The sequence below is a fragment of the Bos mutus genome, chromosome 7 (assembly GCF_027580195.1).
Source record: "Bos mutus isolate GX-2022 chromosome 7, NWIPB_WYAK_1.1, whole genome shotgun sequence".
In the NCBI taxonomy this organism is placed as follows: Eukaryota; Metazoa; Chordata; class Mammalia; order Artiodactyla; family Bovidae; genus Bos; species Bos mutus.
In genome coordinates, this window is record NC_091623.1 from 73057808 (window position 1) to 73077008 (window position 19201).

General features: G+C 36.7%; 1 protein-coding gene across 4 annotated transcripts in view; it reads right to left on the reverse strand.

Annotated features, from left to right (window-relative positions):
• PRR16 (proline rich 16) overlaps window positions 1–19201 on the reverse strand; it is a 290139-nt gene that overhangs the window by 102563 nt on the left and 168375 nt on the right. For 3 of the 4 annotated variants that reach the window (XM_070374092.1, XM_070374094.1, XM_070374095.1), the window contains one exon: window positions 4397–6407. In XM_070374092.1, the coding sequence (XP_070230193.1) occupies window positions 5652–6407 (756 nt within the window). In that variant the 3' untranslated portion in view covers window positions 4397–5651. The remainder of the gene's footprint in view (window positions 1–4396; window positions 6408–19201) is intronic. The other variant, XM_070374093.1, reaches the window with a different exon arrangement.

The window sequence follows — 19201 nt, forward strand, 5'->3', positions numbered from 1 at the left end:
GGATAATTGACAACTACATCATCAAATAGTTGAAAAAACCTATCTATAGTCTAATAACAAAAGGATGGAAATGCTTTTATTAGAGCTCTAATGCACTGGTTCTTTAGATAGATCCACAGAGTGGATCTATTAGCTGTCAGGGTCAATGTTAAACAGATGAAACTCCTAAATGAAATACCAGTAATGGAAGTGACACAGGTAGTGTCAAACGGTATTACTACTATAAAATCAGAACTTGTTAGGGGAAAAATAATCCAGAATAACAGACAGCCTTTGAACTTAAGATAAAAAACCAGAAAGGTAACGCCTCTGGTATAACACATGAGAAAATGAAGCTTGAATTATTCAACAGCTCATTCATTTTGATGGTAGGGAAATTGCCTGAAATCCCTTTCACATTCTGCAAAGATCAAACATATTAGGAATGTCAAAATAATATTAGACATCCCCTTTCAAGAGTCAAAATAACTCCTCAGAACAAAGGAAAAAAAGGGCAAAGTTCAGGGCTCTAAAGAACACAATTAAATGCTGATATTGTGGGGAAAAAAACATGGAAGTCCTGCTGGTACTATTAATAAAATGCCAGCCAGTCATTTACTAAGGGGTCAGTTTTGACAAAGCACTGAAACTGAGGTTCTGGATTTCTTCACTTTTAAATCAGGTTAATAATTTCTATTTTATACATTCATATGAGAATTAGAAAAAGCTAATGTATGTAAAGTTTCAGAAAAGATTAAAAATATTAGTTTACCCATCTTTGATCAGTCTGGAAGTCACAAGTCATAAGCAAAGTTTCCTATGTATTTTGCTTGGTCTTCACATAGTTCTATATCCCAGGTTGATCTAACTATGTTTTAAAGAGAATATTGTTTGCAGAGCTTCTTTATGTTCCACTGTGCTGCTGCTGCTGCTAAGTCAGTTTAGTCGTGTCTGACTCTGTGTGACCCCATAGACGGCAGCCCACCAGGCTCTCCCATCCCTGGGATTCTCCAGGCAAGAACACTGGAGTGGGTTGCCATTTCCTTCTCCAATGCATGAAAGTGAAAAGTGAAAGTGAAGTTGCTCAGTTGTGTCTGACTCTTAGCGACACCATGGACTGCAGCCTACCAGGCTCTTCCATGCCAATACCTTCTCTGCTCTAGGTTTATCCAAAAGGACCGGAATGATAAATCCAAGTGCTTCCAATGAAATAACACCCTTCTTAAGGGATGCTCCACTAAAATGCAGCTAATGCAGTTTTATGGGTTCCCCTGGTGGCTCAGTGGTAAAAAAATCCACCTGCCAATGCAGGAGATGCAAGCTTGATCCCTGGGTCGGGAAGATCCTCTGGAGAAGGAAATGGCAACCCACTCCAGTATTCTTGCCTGGGAAATTCTGTGGATAGAGTATGGTCAGCTACAATCCATGGGGTCACAAAAGAGTCAGACATGACTTAGCGACTAAACAGTAACAATGCAGTTTTATGTTCAACACTGCTGCTTGCCCAAATGGCAGTATCACACCTATCATTATTTCAGAATCAGGCAACTTACACAATTCTAAAATCGTGAAAGGTTTAGTCTAAAAATTTGAATACAGTGTCACAGTTCCATATGGACTCAAAAAATGTCTGTGATTTTGCAACAGTATCTAGTAAACGTCAGATTCTGTGTACTTTACTTAATTATGTGATATGGAATTTTATTGCTCATAAAGCATTTCCTCACTTAGAAAACATCACTAGGTACAAATGCACAACAATGCAATCTTTTGCTACAAATTTGAGTGTACATTACAGCATGTGAAACTGGGGAAAGAAACCTGAACCAGGACAAATACAAGACATTGCATTATTGCCTATATTCCATGGGAAAAAATTCAGTCAAGGCAGTGATTCAAGACTTGATTACATCATTCCCAGAGCAATTACATGTGGAACTACTCAGCCTTTTCTTCACGGAGCATCCAAGAGCTATAATTAGAACATGCAGATAAAACGTCCTGCAGAGTTTCAGAGACTGTGTAGCTGCTGTTTTTGGTGATGTTAAAAGCAACTACTGATTTGTCTAAAGAAAGCCATATAATGTACAGTGCCTTATTCCTTTATTCTTTAAGCAGTTAGATGCAGGCATAATTCAAACCCAAGATTTTTCAGGTTAATTAAATCGCTTCAGTTAATGGCAGACATTTTTTTTCATAGACTATTATTAAACTAATAAGAGGAGGTATGAATATAATCAGACTGAAGAGTGGGGAATTTCTTTTCTTCCATGCCCTGTATTTTTTAGCAGGTATTTTATATTTAGCTTAAGCATGGCCTAAAAAAATCAGTTTTATTTCCTTTTATAACTCCTATAACTACTGAGAGATGGAAGAGAACTTTGGTCAACTTTCTTTTCTTTTCACCACTTAGCAGTGGAGATACAATAACCTCTCATCACAAAAATGGGACCACCTGTGTTTAAACTAACAAGACAAAATTTTTTCTTGTTGTTCAGTTGCTAAGCTGTGTGTGCATGGACTGCAGCATGCCAGGCTTCCCTGTCTTTCACCATGTCCCAGAGTTTGCTCAAATTCATGTCTAGTGAGTCAGTGATGCTATCTAACCATCTCATCACCTCAGCCTCTGCCTATTTTTCTTATTCCAATTTAATTAATGGATATAGGTTTTTGAGCCATATGTTCTACCTTTCACTATAAAGAGATGTGGTCATAAGCAGTACTACCACTTTTATTTTGTAGAAACATTATCTCCCAAAGGAATATGGAGGTCAGCTTTTTGGTATACTACTCCATGGAGTAGAATAAAAGAGTTAAAATTATGATGTGAAAAAAGACCATGCTCTTAAAGATTTGGGAAAAAAAAATCCTGCTTTGGTATATTAAGGAAGAAAAAATATAGACCATGTTTTACGATGATTTAATAAATGACGTGCAGAACTTACATTTCAGAATTTAAATTTCAAAAGCAAGAGTTGGCTGATTACAAAAACTGCACTGCCACTTATGGCACTTTAATTGCAAGTTTCCAGGCAAATATTATGACACTCTATGTTAATTACTTTCCATGTTTTACAAGTTTATATATATTTAGAGGCATGACTAAGTTCCAGTGAATGTTAAAAAATTATTGGGCAAAAAACCCCTATTGGCCCAATATATTCTATTCTATACATTAGTGAAAAAAATAAAAATAAAAAGGAACATATGGAACAAAAAACTAAAAAGAATGCCCAACACTTGCTGTAATCTACCATTTAATGTTGACTAAGTGATAGACTGTAATAAGAGAAGAAGGTCAGCAACTGTAACTTTCTTAATGCTGAGGCTGAACGCAGCTTTACAGGCCAATAACTTAGAAATGTGTTAAATAAAAACAGGAGTTGTGGTTTTGGCATATGTCACTAATCAAACATAAAAAGATGATCTTTTATGAGGTAGCTTTGTCTACAATTTGAGGAAGAGAGATGGCTTTGAACTTCAGAGACTGTGTCTAAGCATATGGCTCAAATATCCTTAACCAGCAAGCTTAAATCATCCAGCTTATTCAACTTGCTTTAGTGCAAATGAGTTATCTGCTCCATGGATGATATGTGACTGTTAGTAAGACCATTTTTGAGGTCCAGGTTGGTTCCCAGACATCGCAAGGTTCAAAGTCTCAAACTATAATTATTAGGTCACAGTAACTGACTGTGGAAGAAAGACGGTCTGAAGAGAGAAAAGAGCAAGTCTTCTATGACTGTAATATAAAAAGGCCTAACACCAGATGGACATTTGAAAGGATGTAAATATTTAAATCTAGAAAGGTGATAAAATCCTGGGTTTACTTATAACAAGCCTAAATGAACACATTAAAACATTAAGAATATATGTGTAATCCTGATATTCAATAAGTCAATTATTTGTTTACCTGGCACACATTTATTAAACATACGGATCATACAGTTAATACACTTTACATTCTGGTCTTTGATTATTGGTCTTGTGTTCTGTAAGTTTCTGAAAAGTTGGATTTATTCTGCTTGCATTATCTTCATGTCCAACACACACACAACAAAAATCATGCAGAGTAAATTTTCAACATGATATCTCTATTTTTTTTTCCTTATTTCATTGTTCCTTTAAAAAATAAACTTATTTTCTTTAGGAAATTATGCTTAAAATATATTATCACTTTAAATAGGAAGTTGTTCAAAAATAGTATTCCAAATTATTATGATATAACTTGAAAAAGGCAACAAAGAAATATGATTGAAGAGTACCTCTCTGCAGCAGCAAAAATTAAAGTTTTGAGATCAAAACCCAAATATTCAAAAGTATTACAGTATTCTTTTTTAAGTTGCATAATAATCAAATCTCCACTAAAGACTCCCTCTACTCCTGCCACTTTATGGACACATTTTGCCCAGGCACTTACCTTTCATCATGATTCTAAGGGAGTAAACCCATTTCTCACTCCAGGGCAAATCACACTATCAGTCCAAATCATGGTAGTTAAGAATTGGGTAAGTATCACCTAAGCTGACAAATTAAAGAGAAGCACATTTATTGGATATTAGAAGGAAAGGATTTCCTCTCTCCCTTTTATAGAATAACAAAGAACCCTGGCATATTTCACCTCTGAGGGGAATCAGCTTAAGGCAAATGCTAAAAACATCCTGTTCCGGAAACATCTGTATTTTCCCGTATGATTCGCCTATAAAAGAGGGACGCCCTCGGGGAGGCAGAGAGCCTGATGATGCAGGAGGTGAGTCATCCCACTGCTTCAGTGAGCTGGTTTATGGAGCGTCCGGGAGGCATGCTGAGAGTGAGGGGGACCTTCAAGGGCTGGCATGCACTAGATCATCCTTGAGGTGCCAAAATGGAAGCACACCATATGAAAATGTGTACAGTCCTATTTAGTACCTGGATTATGACATTTAATTTGAAACATTCTGACTTATACTCACAGTGATCTCCAAACTCTGTCAGAGTTGCTATCCATTTTGATGTAAATTACCATGTTAATTACCATTGAGTGAACCACTGCTTCATTTGAATTCCGAGGAACATTTGGTTTTGTCATTATTTACCGTTGTTTATTGACATATATTTCCACAGACCAAATCTTTCATTACATATATAGGTGGACATAGGATCATAATTGTATAGCATAGAAAATAAACCTTCTTGTATCATCCTCAGCATTTAATTATGCAAAACTAGTGACAAACATCTTTAGAAAAAAATAATAAAATAGTCCTTCAGTATTAAAATTTCTTATTAAAAAGCATGACATTGAAGTTAAGAGTATGGCATGTTATTAATGCATAGATGAGTCAGGCATGAATAAAATGAATCTAATCCCATCTCTTATAGTAAATCAAAATCTTTGACATCTACAGTTTGTAATGGGTTAACTGAAAAAAAATGATATATTCAGTTTTTTCAATATTCTGTGGTTTCTGATCATGTAACTTTTTAAACAATGAATACTCAGGATATAAACAACGTACTGCATACTTACCAGGTGATTTTTATGTCACTCTGCTGAATGCAGGATAAATATATTTGGGCTTTTTATTGCTTGAGTAGAAAGTGCTCATTACTTATTATTTTATGTTTATAATATAGAAAAATTTTAAAAAAACACAAAAAAAAACAACAAAAAAAATGCTTTTAAATGGCATACATCACACTGTTGTAGTGGTAGACTTCCTCAAGATCGTCTTCTGTGGTTTTGGTGCAATGGGAGGAGGCACAGTTGCAGGTCTGAGGGGCGGGAAGCTGTTACTGTGGCTTATTCCCAGCCCCCCGTTTTCTAGTGGAAAAGGAGGGAGATGAGGGGGAAGTGGGTGGGGAGGGCCTTGGGGAGGAAGCTTTCCTGGTGGGTGGACGGGTTCACTGTGTAAGTGGACCTCCCTGTTCTTTACGTGATACCTGGTGTCACAGTCAGGACAATAGCCATGGTACTGGACTTTTTCATTAAACCTTACTCGTTCCCGAGGCCCAGCTTGGGGGCACCTGTCTTTTTCGGGTCTGTGCATCAGAGGCTGCCCGGGAGCCTTGTCCAAGTTACTGCTGGGTTTGCAGTAGATGTCTCCATTGGGGATTTTGGTTGGTGCCCCAGGGAAGCCTCCATTTCGCAGAAGGGTGCCGTTGGTCTTTACCGGATTGACAGTGGGCACCACTCGCTGGGAGTCTTCACACTTCACGGGTGTCAACCGTGGAGGAGGCGCTGGAGGGTTTGGCTTTCTCAGGACCGTGAGGATAGCAGATGGGTGGGCTGGGGGCTTAATGAGGGGGGCATTGGCCTGCACTTTGATCTTCTCTATGCTGGAGGCTGTTGTCCCGCTTGAGCTACTATTCAGGGTGTCCGTTTTGGAACTGTCAGTCATCTCATCCTCCAGCTGTAGGTCAGAGGTCAGGGTATCGATCTGGTCAACCACCTGGTAAAAAGGACAAGGTAATCATGTTGAATAACGACCCGAAGCAAAATATACCACAAATGTCTTCCTATTTCATAATCAGATATGGGAACAGGGACTAATACTGAATGGTGAATTCCATTGTTCTTAAGTTTTCATTCAACAAATTTAGAGTATCTACCAGAAGAGCACAAACTATTTGATAACATAACGATTTCACATGTCTAGAATATGTTATTTATGTATATGTTCTATCCCTGACTCTGCTGTATCCAAAGATAAAATCTAATACAGAAATGTAACTGATTTTTAAAACTGATTTACAATGTTAGGTTCAGGTATACAACAAAGTGACTTGATATTTTTATAGGTTACCCTTTATTTAAATGTATTATAAAATATTGGCTATATCCCCTGTGTTGTACAGTATACCCTTGTAGCTTATTTATTTTATATGTAGTAGTTGGTGCCTCTTAATCACTTACTCCTATTTTCCCCTCCCCTCCCCTTCTCCCCACTGGTTATTAAACTGATTTTAAACAGAGGAGGGGGCTTTCCTTCTGACTTACCCTGTAGAAAGCATAGGAGAACATTAATCTCATGCTGAAATGAAACAAAGCCTGATAACCTGGAAAAATCAAAACTTTTCTAGAGATTATCAAAGAACTGAGATCACAAAGTAACCAAATAAACTTAACTGTAAAGAGCTCCAAACCCTGTGAGGGTAGACAGGACACAAAGACTGTTCCATCTTTGGCCAATCACAGGGAAAAGATGTAGTATACAAAAGTGAGTAAAGAAAACAGCCAAGACATTAAAGAGCAATTAAAGGCAGGATGTGCTATCATGACAAGGTAGAAACTTGAGGACCCCAGACACAATGTAGCCTGTTCTCACTTGGCGCCCCTTTTTCCATAGGCTTCTCTGAGGGCAGGCAGAGACTGCAAAGAGTCCCTCCTGGGCAAAAAAAACTCACCCATTTCCCAGACCTTTCTTATACAACAGAAGCCTTCAGCACTAGGGGGATGGCAAGAAGTCCTCTAAACTCTAAGACATAGGCAATGATCTGCTGCTTCTAGGCTGGAAGAAAGAGGTGTCTATGTCCTTGGTGAAGGAGGTGAAACATTCTCTTGTATCCAGGAATCTACACTACTTTTGTCTGCTACCACTTGGGGGAAGGATCCAACTCATAGCTGCTCAGTATATGCCAAAGACACAAGACAGAATCAGGAAGTCAAGTAAGACTGCAGGCCCATCACACCACAATGCAGGATCAACCCCGAGTGTAAGAGAGTGCTTGTGAAGACATGGAGTTCTAGGCCATGCCTTTCTAAGGCAAGTTGGGCAGGGCCAGCGGAGAGCCATGGAGTTAAGGAATCCAACACCTCCTACGACCGGCCAGCTTAGAGTTTCTTAGCTGTTAAGTCATGGTCTGGGATAGTCCCTGGGAAACATAGTCTCGGCTCAAATGCTCAATTTCAGAGCCAGGAAGTTTGACCCTCTGTCATTTACACTCTCTGAAGTCACAGATCTTAGAGAACATTCTCACAGCTGCCGTCCATGTACTATTATGTTTAACGATGAAGGAAGCTATGGGTGACTTTAGAAATAATTTATTTTCAAATGGAATGAGTCCCTTCATCTCATGTTTCCATATGTAGGCTTTTTCCTCCTCTCTGACTCAGGCTGAAGTGTGTTCAACTGTGAAGTTAGCCCTTTGACACAAGATTGGGCTCAAAATGAAGACATCATAACCAACCAGAAGGTAGAGAGGACGTGGAGAATCTACTTCTTCCACATGTGAGTCTTCTGTGATTGGTTAATACTAGTACCATGAGAGCTAGGCCTTCAATTTTAGCTCCTGAATCCACATTCACTTCTCTCCATCTTCCTTTCTTTGATCCCAGTCTGAGCCTTGCCTCCCCTCTCAGTTCTATAATCTCAGTGATCTTTTAAAACACTGAATTGTGTTTTTGTCATTCCCTGCTTAAAACTTTCAATACCTGCTCATTTCTTCTGTGATACATATCAATTTAACATGGTGTCCAGGGGCTTGCGAAGTCTCAGTGTAGTTCTGGTAATTGTTGAGTAACTGGCTCTTAGGGATATGTGTGAATCCTGATTTAAAGAGTTTGCCAGTTTCCATGGTGTGGTCTCATGCCATGGTTAACTTCAAGTGAGTAAGGCAGCATCACTGAATGTAAGACTGGGAAGAAACATGTAAGTGTGTATCATTATAAATAGTTTCCACCGTACCAGTAGAATAGACATAAACTCAGGAGTACAAATACATATTAAAATGTAGTAAAATAATTAGGAATGACTAGAATTAGACAAAAAACTTTTCTTTTTAATGTAATGTATTTAATATAGGTTTGTATATTTCGATTTTCAATAACAGTTATTTCACAACTGGCTCACAAGATTTCTGAAAATAAAACAATTAGCCCTTTTTAGCCAGTATGAGACAGTACTCCTAATGACCTTCTATATGTTGTTGTATGTGTATGTGTGTGTGTGTGTGTGTGTGTGTGTGTTAGCCATTCAGTCTTATCTGAGTCTTTGCAATCCCATGGACTATGGCCCACCAGGTTATTCTGTCCATGGAATTCTCCAGGCAAGAATACTGGAGTGGGCTGCCATTCCCTTCTTCAGGAGATCTTCTCCACCCAGGGATCAAACATGAGCCTCCGGAATTGCAGGCAGATTCTTTACCACTTGGGCATCAGTTGTTGTTGAATCACTAAGTTGTGTCCGACTCTTTGCAACCCCACAGACTAAAATACACCAGGGTTTCCCGTTTTTCACTATCTGCTGGAGTTTGCACAAACTCATGTCTATTGAGTCAGTCATGCCATTCAATCACCTCATCCTCTGTGCCCCCTCTCCTCTTGCCCTCAATCTTTATTAGCATCAGTATGTTTTCCAATGAGTTGGCTCTTTGCATCAGTTTGCCAAAGTATTAGAGCTTCAGTTTCAGCATCAGTCCTTCTGATGGATAGTCAGGGTTGATTTCCTTTAGAATTGACTGGTTTGATCTTCTTGCTATCCAAGGGACTCTCAACAGTCTTCTCCAACACCACAGTTTGAAAGCATCAATTCTTTGACTCTCAGCCTTTTTTATGGTTCAACTCTTACACCATACATGACTACTGGAAAAACCATAGCTTTGGCTATATGGACCTTTGTTGGTAAAGTAATGTTTCTGTCTCTTTCTTTTTTTTATCTCTTCTTTTTAATTCGCTGTCTAAGTTTGTCATAGCTTTTCTTCCAAGGAGCAAGTGTCTTTTAATTTCATGGCTACAGTCACCATCTGCAGTGATTTTTCAGCCCAAGAAAATAAAATGTGTCACTGTTTCCACTTTTTCCCCATCTATTTGCCATGAAGTGATAGGAATGGATGCCATGACCTTAGGTTTTTGAATGTTGAATTTAAGCCAGCTTTTCACCTTCATCAAGAGGCTCCTTAGTTCCTCTTCACTTTCTGCCATTAGAGTGATTATCATCTGCACATTTGAGGTTGTTGATATTTCTCCCAGCAATCTTGATTCCAAATTGTGATTTATTAAGCCCAGCATTTTTCATGATGTACTCTGCATATAGCTTTTAAATAAGCAGGGTGATAATATACAGCCTTGATGTACTCCTTTCCCAATTTGGAACCAGCCTGTTATTCTATGTCCAGATTTAACTGTTGTTTCTTGACCTGCATACAGATTTCTCAGGAGGCAGGTCAGGTGGTCTGGTATTCTCATCTCTTCAGGAATTTTCCAGTTTGTTGTGATCCACATAGTCAAAGGCTTTAGAGTAGTCAATGAATCAGAAGTAGATTTTTTTTTAATTCCCTTGCTTTTTCTATGATCCAATGGATGTTAGAGTCTGATCTCTGTTTCCTCTGCCTTTTCTAAATCGAACTCGTACATCTGGAAGTTCTTGGTTCACATACTGTTGAAGCCTGCCTTGGGGAATTTTTAGCATTACTTTGCCAGCATATGAAATGAGTGCAGTTGTATGGTAGTTTGAACATTCCTTAGCTTTGAGAACCCTCTATATTCAACTCAAATAATATTCCCTTTCTTTTCTCACACTTCTTGATATTCTTTTGGATCCTCATAATTGCCAGTCTGCTTCCCACCCTAAGGCATTTGAACATACTATTTTTTCTTGAAATGCTCTGACTTCTCCTCTTTGTCTAATTAACTCTTACTTTTTATAAAAATCTTAGCTCAGGAGTTAAACTTGTGAAGTACATTTTCCCCTCCTACTGCGATTTCCCTTATTGGTCTAGTTAATTTGTTAAATATTCACAAGAAAACATTTCTTTCATTTAAAGTTATCACATTTTTTTATATTATTTGTTTAGTAGTAGCTGAGCATTGGAATAATGTCTACTCTCTAGATCTCAATCTCAGTGAGACTGAGGACCTTGTTGGTTTTACTCTTGTGAATGTGTATACCATTCACAAATATGTGAATGGTATACAAAAGGGACTCAACAAAACTTGTTGTATGAATTCACTGAGGTTGTTTCTTTGATTCAACTGTAAGCAAAAGCACTTCTTTTTTTTTTTTTTTTTAGCACTTCTTTTTCTATTTGATTTTTGAAGGTGTTACTTTAAAATTCATAATCACTGAATTCTAGAATCAAATCAGGGGAAAATGACTTAGCTATAAATGATACACAGAGTTCAGTTCAGTTACTCAGTCATGTCTGACTCTTTGCAACCCCCCACGGACTGCAGTATACCAGGCTTCCCTGTCCATCAAAAACTCCCAGAGTTTTCTCAAACTCATGTCCATTGAGTTGGTGATGCCATCCAACCATGTCATCCTCTGTCGTCCCCTTCTCCTCCCGCCTTCAATCTTTCCCAGCATCAGGGTCTTTTCCAATGAGTCAGTTCTTCGCATCAGGTAGCCATAGTATTGGAGTTTCAGCTTCAGCATTATTCCTTCCAATGAATATTCAGGATTGATTTCCTTTAGGATGGACTGGTTGCATCTCCTTGCAGTCCAAGGGACTCTCAAGAGTCTTTTCCAGCACTACAGTTCAAAAGCATAAATTCTTTGGCCCTCAGCCTTATTTATAGTCCAACTCTCATATCCATACATGACTACTGGAAAAACCATAGCTTTGATTAGATGGACCTTTGTTGGCAAAGTAATGTCTCTGCTTTTTAAATGATGCACAGAGTAGGTATCACATTCTCTAGCTCTTGGCCAGATATCATAGAAATTCAAGTGGAAGGACACCTAAATATCATGATAGACAGAGGAACATCTTGGCTCATGTGTGCTGTGTACTGTTTAACCCAGAGTGGTTACCTACCTAAGCCTTTTTTTTTTTTTAATCTTCAGCAAAGGAGAGAAAGCTAGTCTACTGTGAGGAAAGTGAAAATGATTTTCAGAGATAAATACACTGCCTGGGGCCCTAATGGTTCAGTAGTTCCTGACTGGTTTTGGTCTGTACAGTGCTATTTCCCAAATGCCTAAAAATGCTAATAGAATAACAACAAAAAAAACCCAGAAACAAGCAAAATAATGCCCCCATGGAACAGGATATCTAGTGGAATGGCCTGACATCAATGAGGTTCTCAAACACGTAACTGTAAAAGCACAAATGCCCCAGGTGCTTTGAAAGATAAATACAAGCTATTATAAGAGGACATAAAACCATGTGAGAAGGTGGGTGAAGCATTCCTGAAGGAAGAGTTACAGTGAACTGGTAGAACAGAAGTGATTCTAGAAGTCCATTTAGGGAAGAGCCTCTCAAGGTACTTGGATAGAAGAGAACCCCTGAGTGTGAGCAATTTAGAGAGGACTCTTGGCTGAAGGGCACTTTGAGAGACAAGGCTGGAGAGTTGGATAGCAGCTACGCTGTGAGAGTCCTAGTTATGTTGTGATAAAGGACTACATATTTTTTAAAGGATTTCGGAAGTGGGGTTTCAGAAGTGAGAGAAGCAATATTCAAAGAGACAATGAATTCAGTTTTTCAGAACTCATTAAAGAAGTATGCAGAGTCTCAAGCAGGAAAGCATAAGCAAACACACAACCAGAGATACTACAGTGAAAATACAGAACATTAGAAAGTAATGATTAAAGTTTTACAACCACAAAATAAAACACCAACTATTTACACAATAACAAAATTTAGACTGACAGGAGATTTTCACACAAGCAATGGAAGCCTCAGTAAAATTTAGAAATATGTTTCCTACTGAAAGAAAGAAATTGGATATGGAATATAGTGTAACTTTTCTGTAAAAGTGAGAGCGAAATAGACATTATCCATCAGAGATGAAAAATAATGAGTGAAATAAAATTGAAAGCTCATGTACACACACACACACTCAAACAATGGGATAAAAGTTATAAAGAAGTTATTCACATAAGGTAAGCTCCAAATTTTCAAAAATCATACCCTCAGTCTCACGAGTAATCAAGCTAGTGCAAACTGAAGAAAAATGAGAAAGTATTTATTTTCTTCTGAGTAGTTTAGGAAAAATGAACCAGTCTGATGGTTCTACTTGATGATGAGGTGAATCGATGGGAACTTTGTATATTGCCAGTGGAAATGTAATTCAGTGCATTGGGAAACTTTTTGACAATGTCTTATAAATTGGATAAGGTTCATACTCTATGGTATAGGTCTTCTAGGAACAAAGTCTGGACTATTCTGGAGAAATTCTAAGAGATGTGCACAGGCTTGAAAAAGCACAAGGATAGTTCTTGTATTTTTTTTTTTTTTTTTTGGTTTGTTTTGCCATTGCAAAAAATTGGAAGCAACCTAAATACCTGTTAGTAAGTGATAAGGTAAGTAAATATAAACTAGTTCAAATGAAGTAACTATAGCTATACGTATCAACAGTGATAAATCTCAAAAACTTTCAGTTGAGCACAAAAATGTTAAAAAAATCCACTAAAAGTATAATATATACTGTTTATATGTAGAAACACAGATATTTTAGTTTATACAACATGAAATAATTGATATACATTAAGTTTAGGCAAGAAGGAAGAGGAAAGACTGTCAGGAGACATCAGCTACATAGATGAAATATTTTCTTTTAAAACTTCACATAAAGTAATTATGATAAAGTGTTAACATTTGTTAAGTTCAGGTTATATTTGATATAGTATTTATTTTATGTCATGTGTAAAGTCTTTTATAATTGAAGATAAAATAAATATATATCACTACTTAAATAAATTTAGAAAAAAATAGAAGTATTTCTCATAGCTGCCATGTGGAGAACACATTGAAGGCTGCTGAAGTTTATTTACTTGGGGAGTTAGAGGATATTGCAGCCAAGTGAAAGATGAATAAATTAACCCGACAAGGAATACACTGTATCCTTATAATTACACTTCTACGTTTTGCTAACAGAATTTCAAAGTATCATATTGCAACTAAAGGAATTATAACCACAGGCATGATGGAATTAAGGGGAAAACAAAATAAAAGAAAGGAGGACTAGAGAGACATGGTGCAGATATATAGAGGTGAGAAGGCAGCATGACATCAATCAAAAATATAAGAACATCCACACCTAAACATCAGGAGCAAAGGAGAAACGTGTATCTCGAACTTGAAACTGAGTCATCTGTCCAAGTGGAATCTATTTATGGGAGTGAAACAGCAAGACTTAAAGAAAGGATAATGCATTCAGTGATCCCAGGAAGTTTTCTTTCTTGTTGGAAAATAAATATGAAGGTTATAAACTTGCTTAAAGATTCTTACTAAAAATTGAACCATTTTTTGAGACAGAAGGCAGTATATGCTTTTGAAGGTATTTGTGTCAATTTATACCCTTTTCTCTGAAAGTAAATAAGATTTAAAAATAACAATAATCATAATTCATCATCAAGCCTGATCAACAGAAAATAAGCTAAAACTATAATGCAATTTTTGTTCTTTTTATGTGGGGTCAGTTGGGTTTGACAAATATTTATTGTACAAATAGTATTAATCTGTTACTATATGAGACACTGAGGATTAAGAAATGAGGCTTCTAGTTTAATAGATACTGATCATATGTACTTAGTGCCTTCCTTTGCAAATCATATTCAAATGAGAGTAAAGAAATAAAAGCAGTAATAAATTCAGAAAATCTTCTCACACTGTGGTCTAAGTGTGATCAGAGATTTTATAAGTACATGAAAGTGAAAGTGTTAGTCACTCAGTCATGTCCAACTCTTTGTGATCCCATGGACTGTAGTCCGCCAGGCTCCTCTGTCCATGGGATTCTCCCAACAAGAATACTGGAGTGGACTGCTATTCCCTTCTCCAGGGATCTTCTCAATCCAGGGACTGAACCTGGGTCTCCCGCGTTGCAGGCAGGTTCTTTACTATCTGAGCCACCAGGGAAGCTCGTATGAATACTTGAGTGAATTAATAAAAAGGTGGTAAAAGCACTGATGGAGTCCCAGAAGGATTCCAAACTTGAAAATGAGATACAGAGACAGTAGGCACGAGAGATAATGCAAAACTCAGGGTGTGAAATTGCTGAGTGACTATCTTTCACAATGGAAAATAGTTTGTATCCGATGGTGCAACAAGACTGGCAATGTGCTAACAGCTTACATCCCAAGACAAACTGGGATTCTTGCTGTAAGGAGACTGAACAATGTCTCTGGATAAGAAGGCCCTAAATGTGGTTGGTAGCATCTCAAAACAAAGCTCTTCTCCCCTATTTTTATTACAATAATAATATTAAGTTTTTCCATTGGGAAGGTGATAGAAATGGGGCAAGAGCAGCTAGCCTGTCTTCTAAAGTACTGCATGCCATCTGACATATTCACAATCTTCAGTCAGCATCCTGCCTTTTCCTGTATGTAGGAGAGGCTGATAAAACATCGTAATAATTCCAACATCACAAAATAGAAGGACTAAGATGAATGAACAGATCAATATTAAGAAAAAGTGATAAAGTGACTGTTATTAGTTAATTAAGAGAACTTTGTAGTAATTTTAATGAATGTACTAGAAGAAGTTTGAGAAGATATTGCAGCTATAAATAATACAATGTTATAAAAGAAGAGACATAAAATAAGACACATTTGAAGTATAAAACATAAATATAAATGTAAGAAAGAGATATTTTTAAGAAAATCTAAAAGAATCTAAGAAATATTCCTAATCATAAATCAAAAATATTTTTTCAAGGAAAATGTAAGAAAAGATTTAAAGGCATGGAACACAAGAAAATGAATCTTGCAGCTTCAACAACTGAGAAGTTCTCGTAAAAATGGGGAGAAAAAAGAAAAAAAAGTGGGATTGCAATAATTAAAAAAAAGAGGAAATTTCACAGTTCACAATACTAGGAGCTTCAGATGGAAAGAGTCAACTGAGTGCTAATCAGGATGAATGAAAAAGAAAACAAAGTTAATAACCTACCAAATAAACACAGAAAACCCAGAAAGAGGTGATAATTAAATAATCATCACAGTGTCTTCTGGATGAGTGGAGGATGAAAGACATTTTACCAGTAACCTCCAAAGGTCTGCGGCAAAAATAATTTTAACCCTGATTCTATAGTAACTAAATCAACAATTTATTATAATGAAAAATTAAAATGTTTACGTATTAGGACAATTTACTTCTCTAGTGTCTGTGCTTTAAAAGTTAAGGATATTCTATAGCTCAGTAAAATGGAATCCAAGAAAGGAGGAAAGCACAGGATGCAAGAAACATAATTAACACAGAAGTGTGAAAACAAATTTAAAAAATTAAAGAATGATAACTATACTAGAGTCCCCAAAGTGACTATTCTAAGCTAAAACAGGAAATCAGAAGACTTCAAGAAAAAAAATAATGAATTACATTCAACGGTCAAATAACTGGAAAGTTGTCAGCACATCAGTGATAGGGAAAAGAAAACTATTGCAGTGAGTGATGAGTATAATGTATGTAAAAAGAGAATCCATTTGAAACTTGAGCTCTCTTTTGAAAGGTTCAGGTTTAGAAATACAGGTGTAAATTTATTTCTTTGTGAGTTCATTAGCAGTGTTTCATTCTACTTTTATTATTGAGATGCTGGTTACTGAATGAAAGGAATTTTCCTTGTGAATATTTAACAAATATTTTGTGGCACCATCCAAAAAATGCATAAAGTTAGCTCCTTGACAGAGGATGCACATGGACATACATATTTTAGTAGGTTAATTTCTTTTTAAGTCAAATTGTTTTGTAGCCATGGAATGAACAGCATGTAGAAAGTCCAGGTCTAAATATAAAACCCTAGATATGATTTATCCAAAAATGTTAATAGGTCTTGGCAGCCTTAGAAAATTACACAAGTATCAGTTTATCACAAATAACAGTTTATGTTATTTAAAGCACTTGATCCAAATTTAGTAACTACAATTTGCAAAAACGAAGATGTTTAATTTTTTTAACTTATAATACAATAGTACCTGGTTTCATTTAAATCATTTCCTCATAGAACTGCAAGCATTTTTGAAGGGCTGTTGGAGGAAGTAGAAATCCCCCAAATTATCACACGCAGTTTCTAAATGTCATCTACCCACATGCTTGCTGTTTAGAATAAAGAAACATAAGACAACTGAGAACCAAGGGATTAAGTGCTATTAACACACAGCTCAGCTCTAATGCACTAGCTGTGATGATCACTTCATGTAAGTCTCATGTTTACTTGCGGGTTAGTTTTAGTGAGTATTTACAACTTTTCTTTCCTCTGTAACATTACCCACAGAATATGACAGTTGAAATGCATTGCTAAATTTAATTTCTGTTCTCATAAAGTACCTTGTTATTTTAATGGGCAATATGCTTGTACTAAGATTTCTTGTAAAATGTGGAAAAGGAAACATCCCTCATCACAATTGCTTCAGCAGCTTAATAGATATAAAAGACTCATCCTCTTGCCTTTTGTAGTACACACACCAAAATGATTCCATTATGTTAATAATGTAAAGGAGGAAGCTGCAACTCAAGATAACGGACCTGTAAACTTAGCACATGCTTAGAGCTCTCAATCTCTAATATCTTTCTGTATTTGTAAAAGTGCAAATGAATAAACTCAGATTGTGCATTACATTCCTTACTGATGATAAACTAGATCAATACAAAATATTCTGTAAGCATCATGAATAAAGCTGTAAGAATAAAATTCTCTATCCAACCCATTGTCTCTTTCATTTAATCCAGTTTTTGCACTGCAGCCAGACAGTGCTTTCCTTATCTGTACATATAACATAAATTATTAAACCTTAAGTGGTTTCCTATTGCTCTTTGGATAAAGACTAAATACTTAATAAAAACATGATCTGGATCCTGCTTTGTACATCAGCCTGCCCCGTGCCCCTGCTTTTTCTATTTCGTCCTGTGTTTAGAAGATGCTAAGCTAGATCTTTGTATAAGTCATCCTCCACCAAGACCTGGTTATCCTTCACTGTCGGCACAAAACACGCACACTCATAGGCACACATATTCATATTCACACATATTTTTCCTTAGCCTTCAAAAATTAACCCTTATTTCTCCTCTTCAAGGAAAGCTTCCCGATAGCCCTGAAGTCCTGCAACACAGCCTCGAGCTCCTGCATCTGTGCTTCACAGTATGAAATGCACTAACAAAGTGATGGATCATGTAAATAGCTCTTTAATGCCAGTCTCCATGGTGAAAATGTAAGGACCCAGAGGGCAGAGCATCCTGTGCCATTATGCCTAAAACAAAATATATATTGAATGAAAAAAATCATGACATAAATAAATAAAGCAAAGATACTATAACAAAATACTTTTACATTAGGTTGCTACTGCTTATGTTTTGGTGCATATTTGTAAACTTTTGAGGTGATTGATTCAGGTTGGAAATAAACTAAGTTCATGAGACTGCTAATCTATTTCTTATCTTAAAAATATAAGGTATTTTCTATTAGAGGAAAGACCCTGCAATGATATATTAAAGTACATTTGCAAGATTACTAAAGGATATCATTTACCAATATCAGTATTAAAATATTTATATACACATTAAAATGACACTTTGACATATGTTTTTACTGTTTATCAGACACTGAGTTTACTATATAATGTAAAGGAAGAGAAAGTTTGTAACTTAGACTAATATTTGTCCAAGTTATCTTATAATCTATATGAATATTAAATTACTTGTCAAAAACATCAGAAAAAATCTATTACTCCTTTCTTGATATCTCAAACACATAATTACAGAAATGACAGCATTTATTGAACTTTCAATATTTCTAGAAATGCTGATGTTGATAACATAGCTGGATTCGAAGGTATGGCAATTGGACATAATTATAATTTGGGCTCTCATTAGCTGTATGATAGTGAAACTGGGTCTCCCTTCCTAATATTAGTTCTCCCACATTGTTAATTAAAAGAAAAAAGATGAAAGAAAGAAAAATAGTCTGTGGTATCTGTGCACCTGTTAGAGTATGATTACATATAAAATATTTTGAGAGGAGAGAGGAAGAACAGTTAATTCTGCCAGAGAGGGAGAAACAATGTCAGAAATAGGAGTATTAAGCTTCTTTGGTGGCTTAGCTGGTAAAGAATCTGCCTGCAATGTGGGAGACCTGGGTTTAATCCCTGGAGAAGGGAATGGCTACCCACTCACCTGGAGTATTCTTGCCTGGAGAATTCTATGGATAGAGGAGCCTGGCGGGCTACAGTCCATGGGGTCCCAAAGAGTTAGACACAGCTGAGCAACTAACATACTTTGGAAGGATCAGGTAGAAAAAGTGGAAGATAATTCCAGGCACAATAAAATGCAAAGTAAAGGAAGTGGAGTCGCTCAGTCGTAGCTGACTCTTTATGACCCCGTG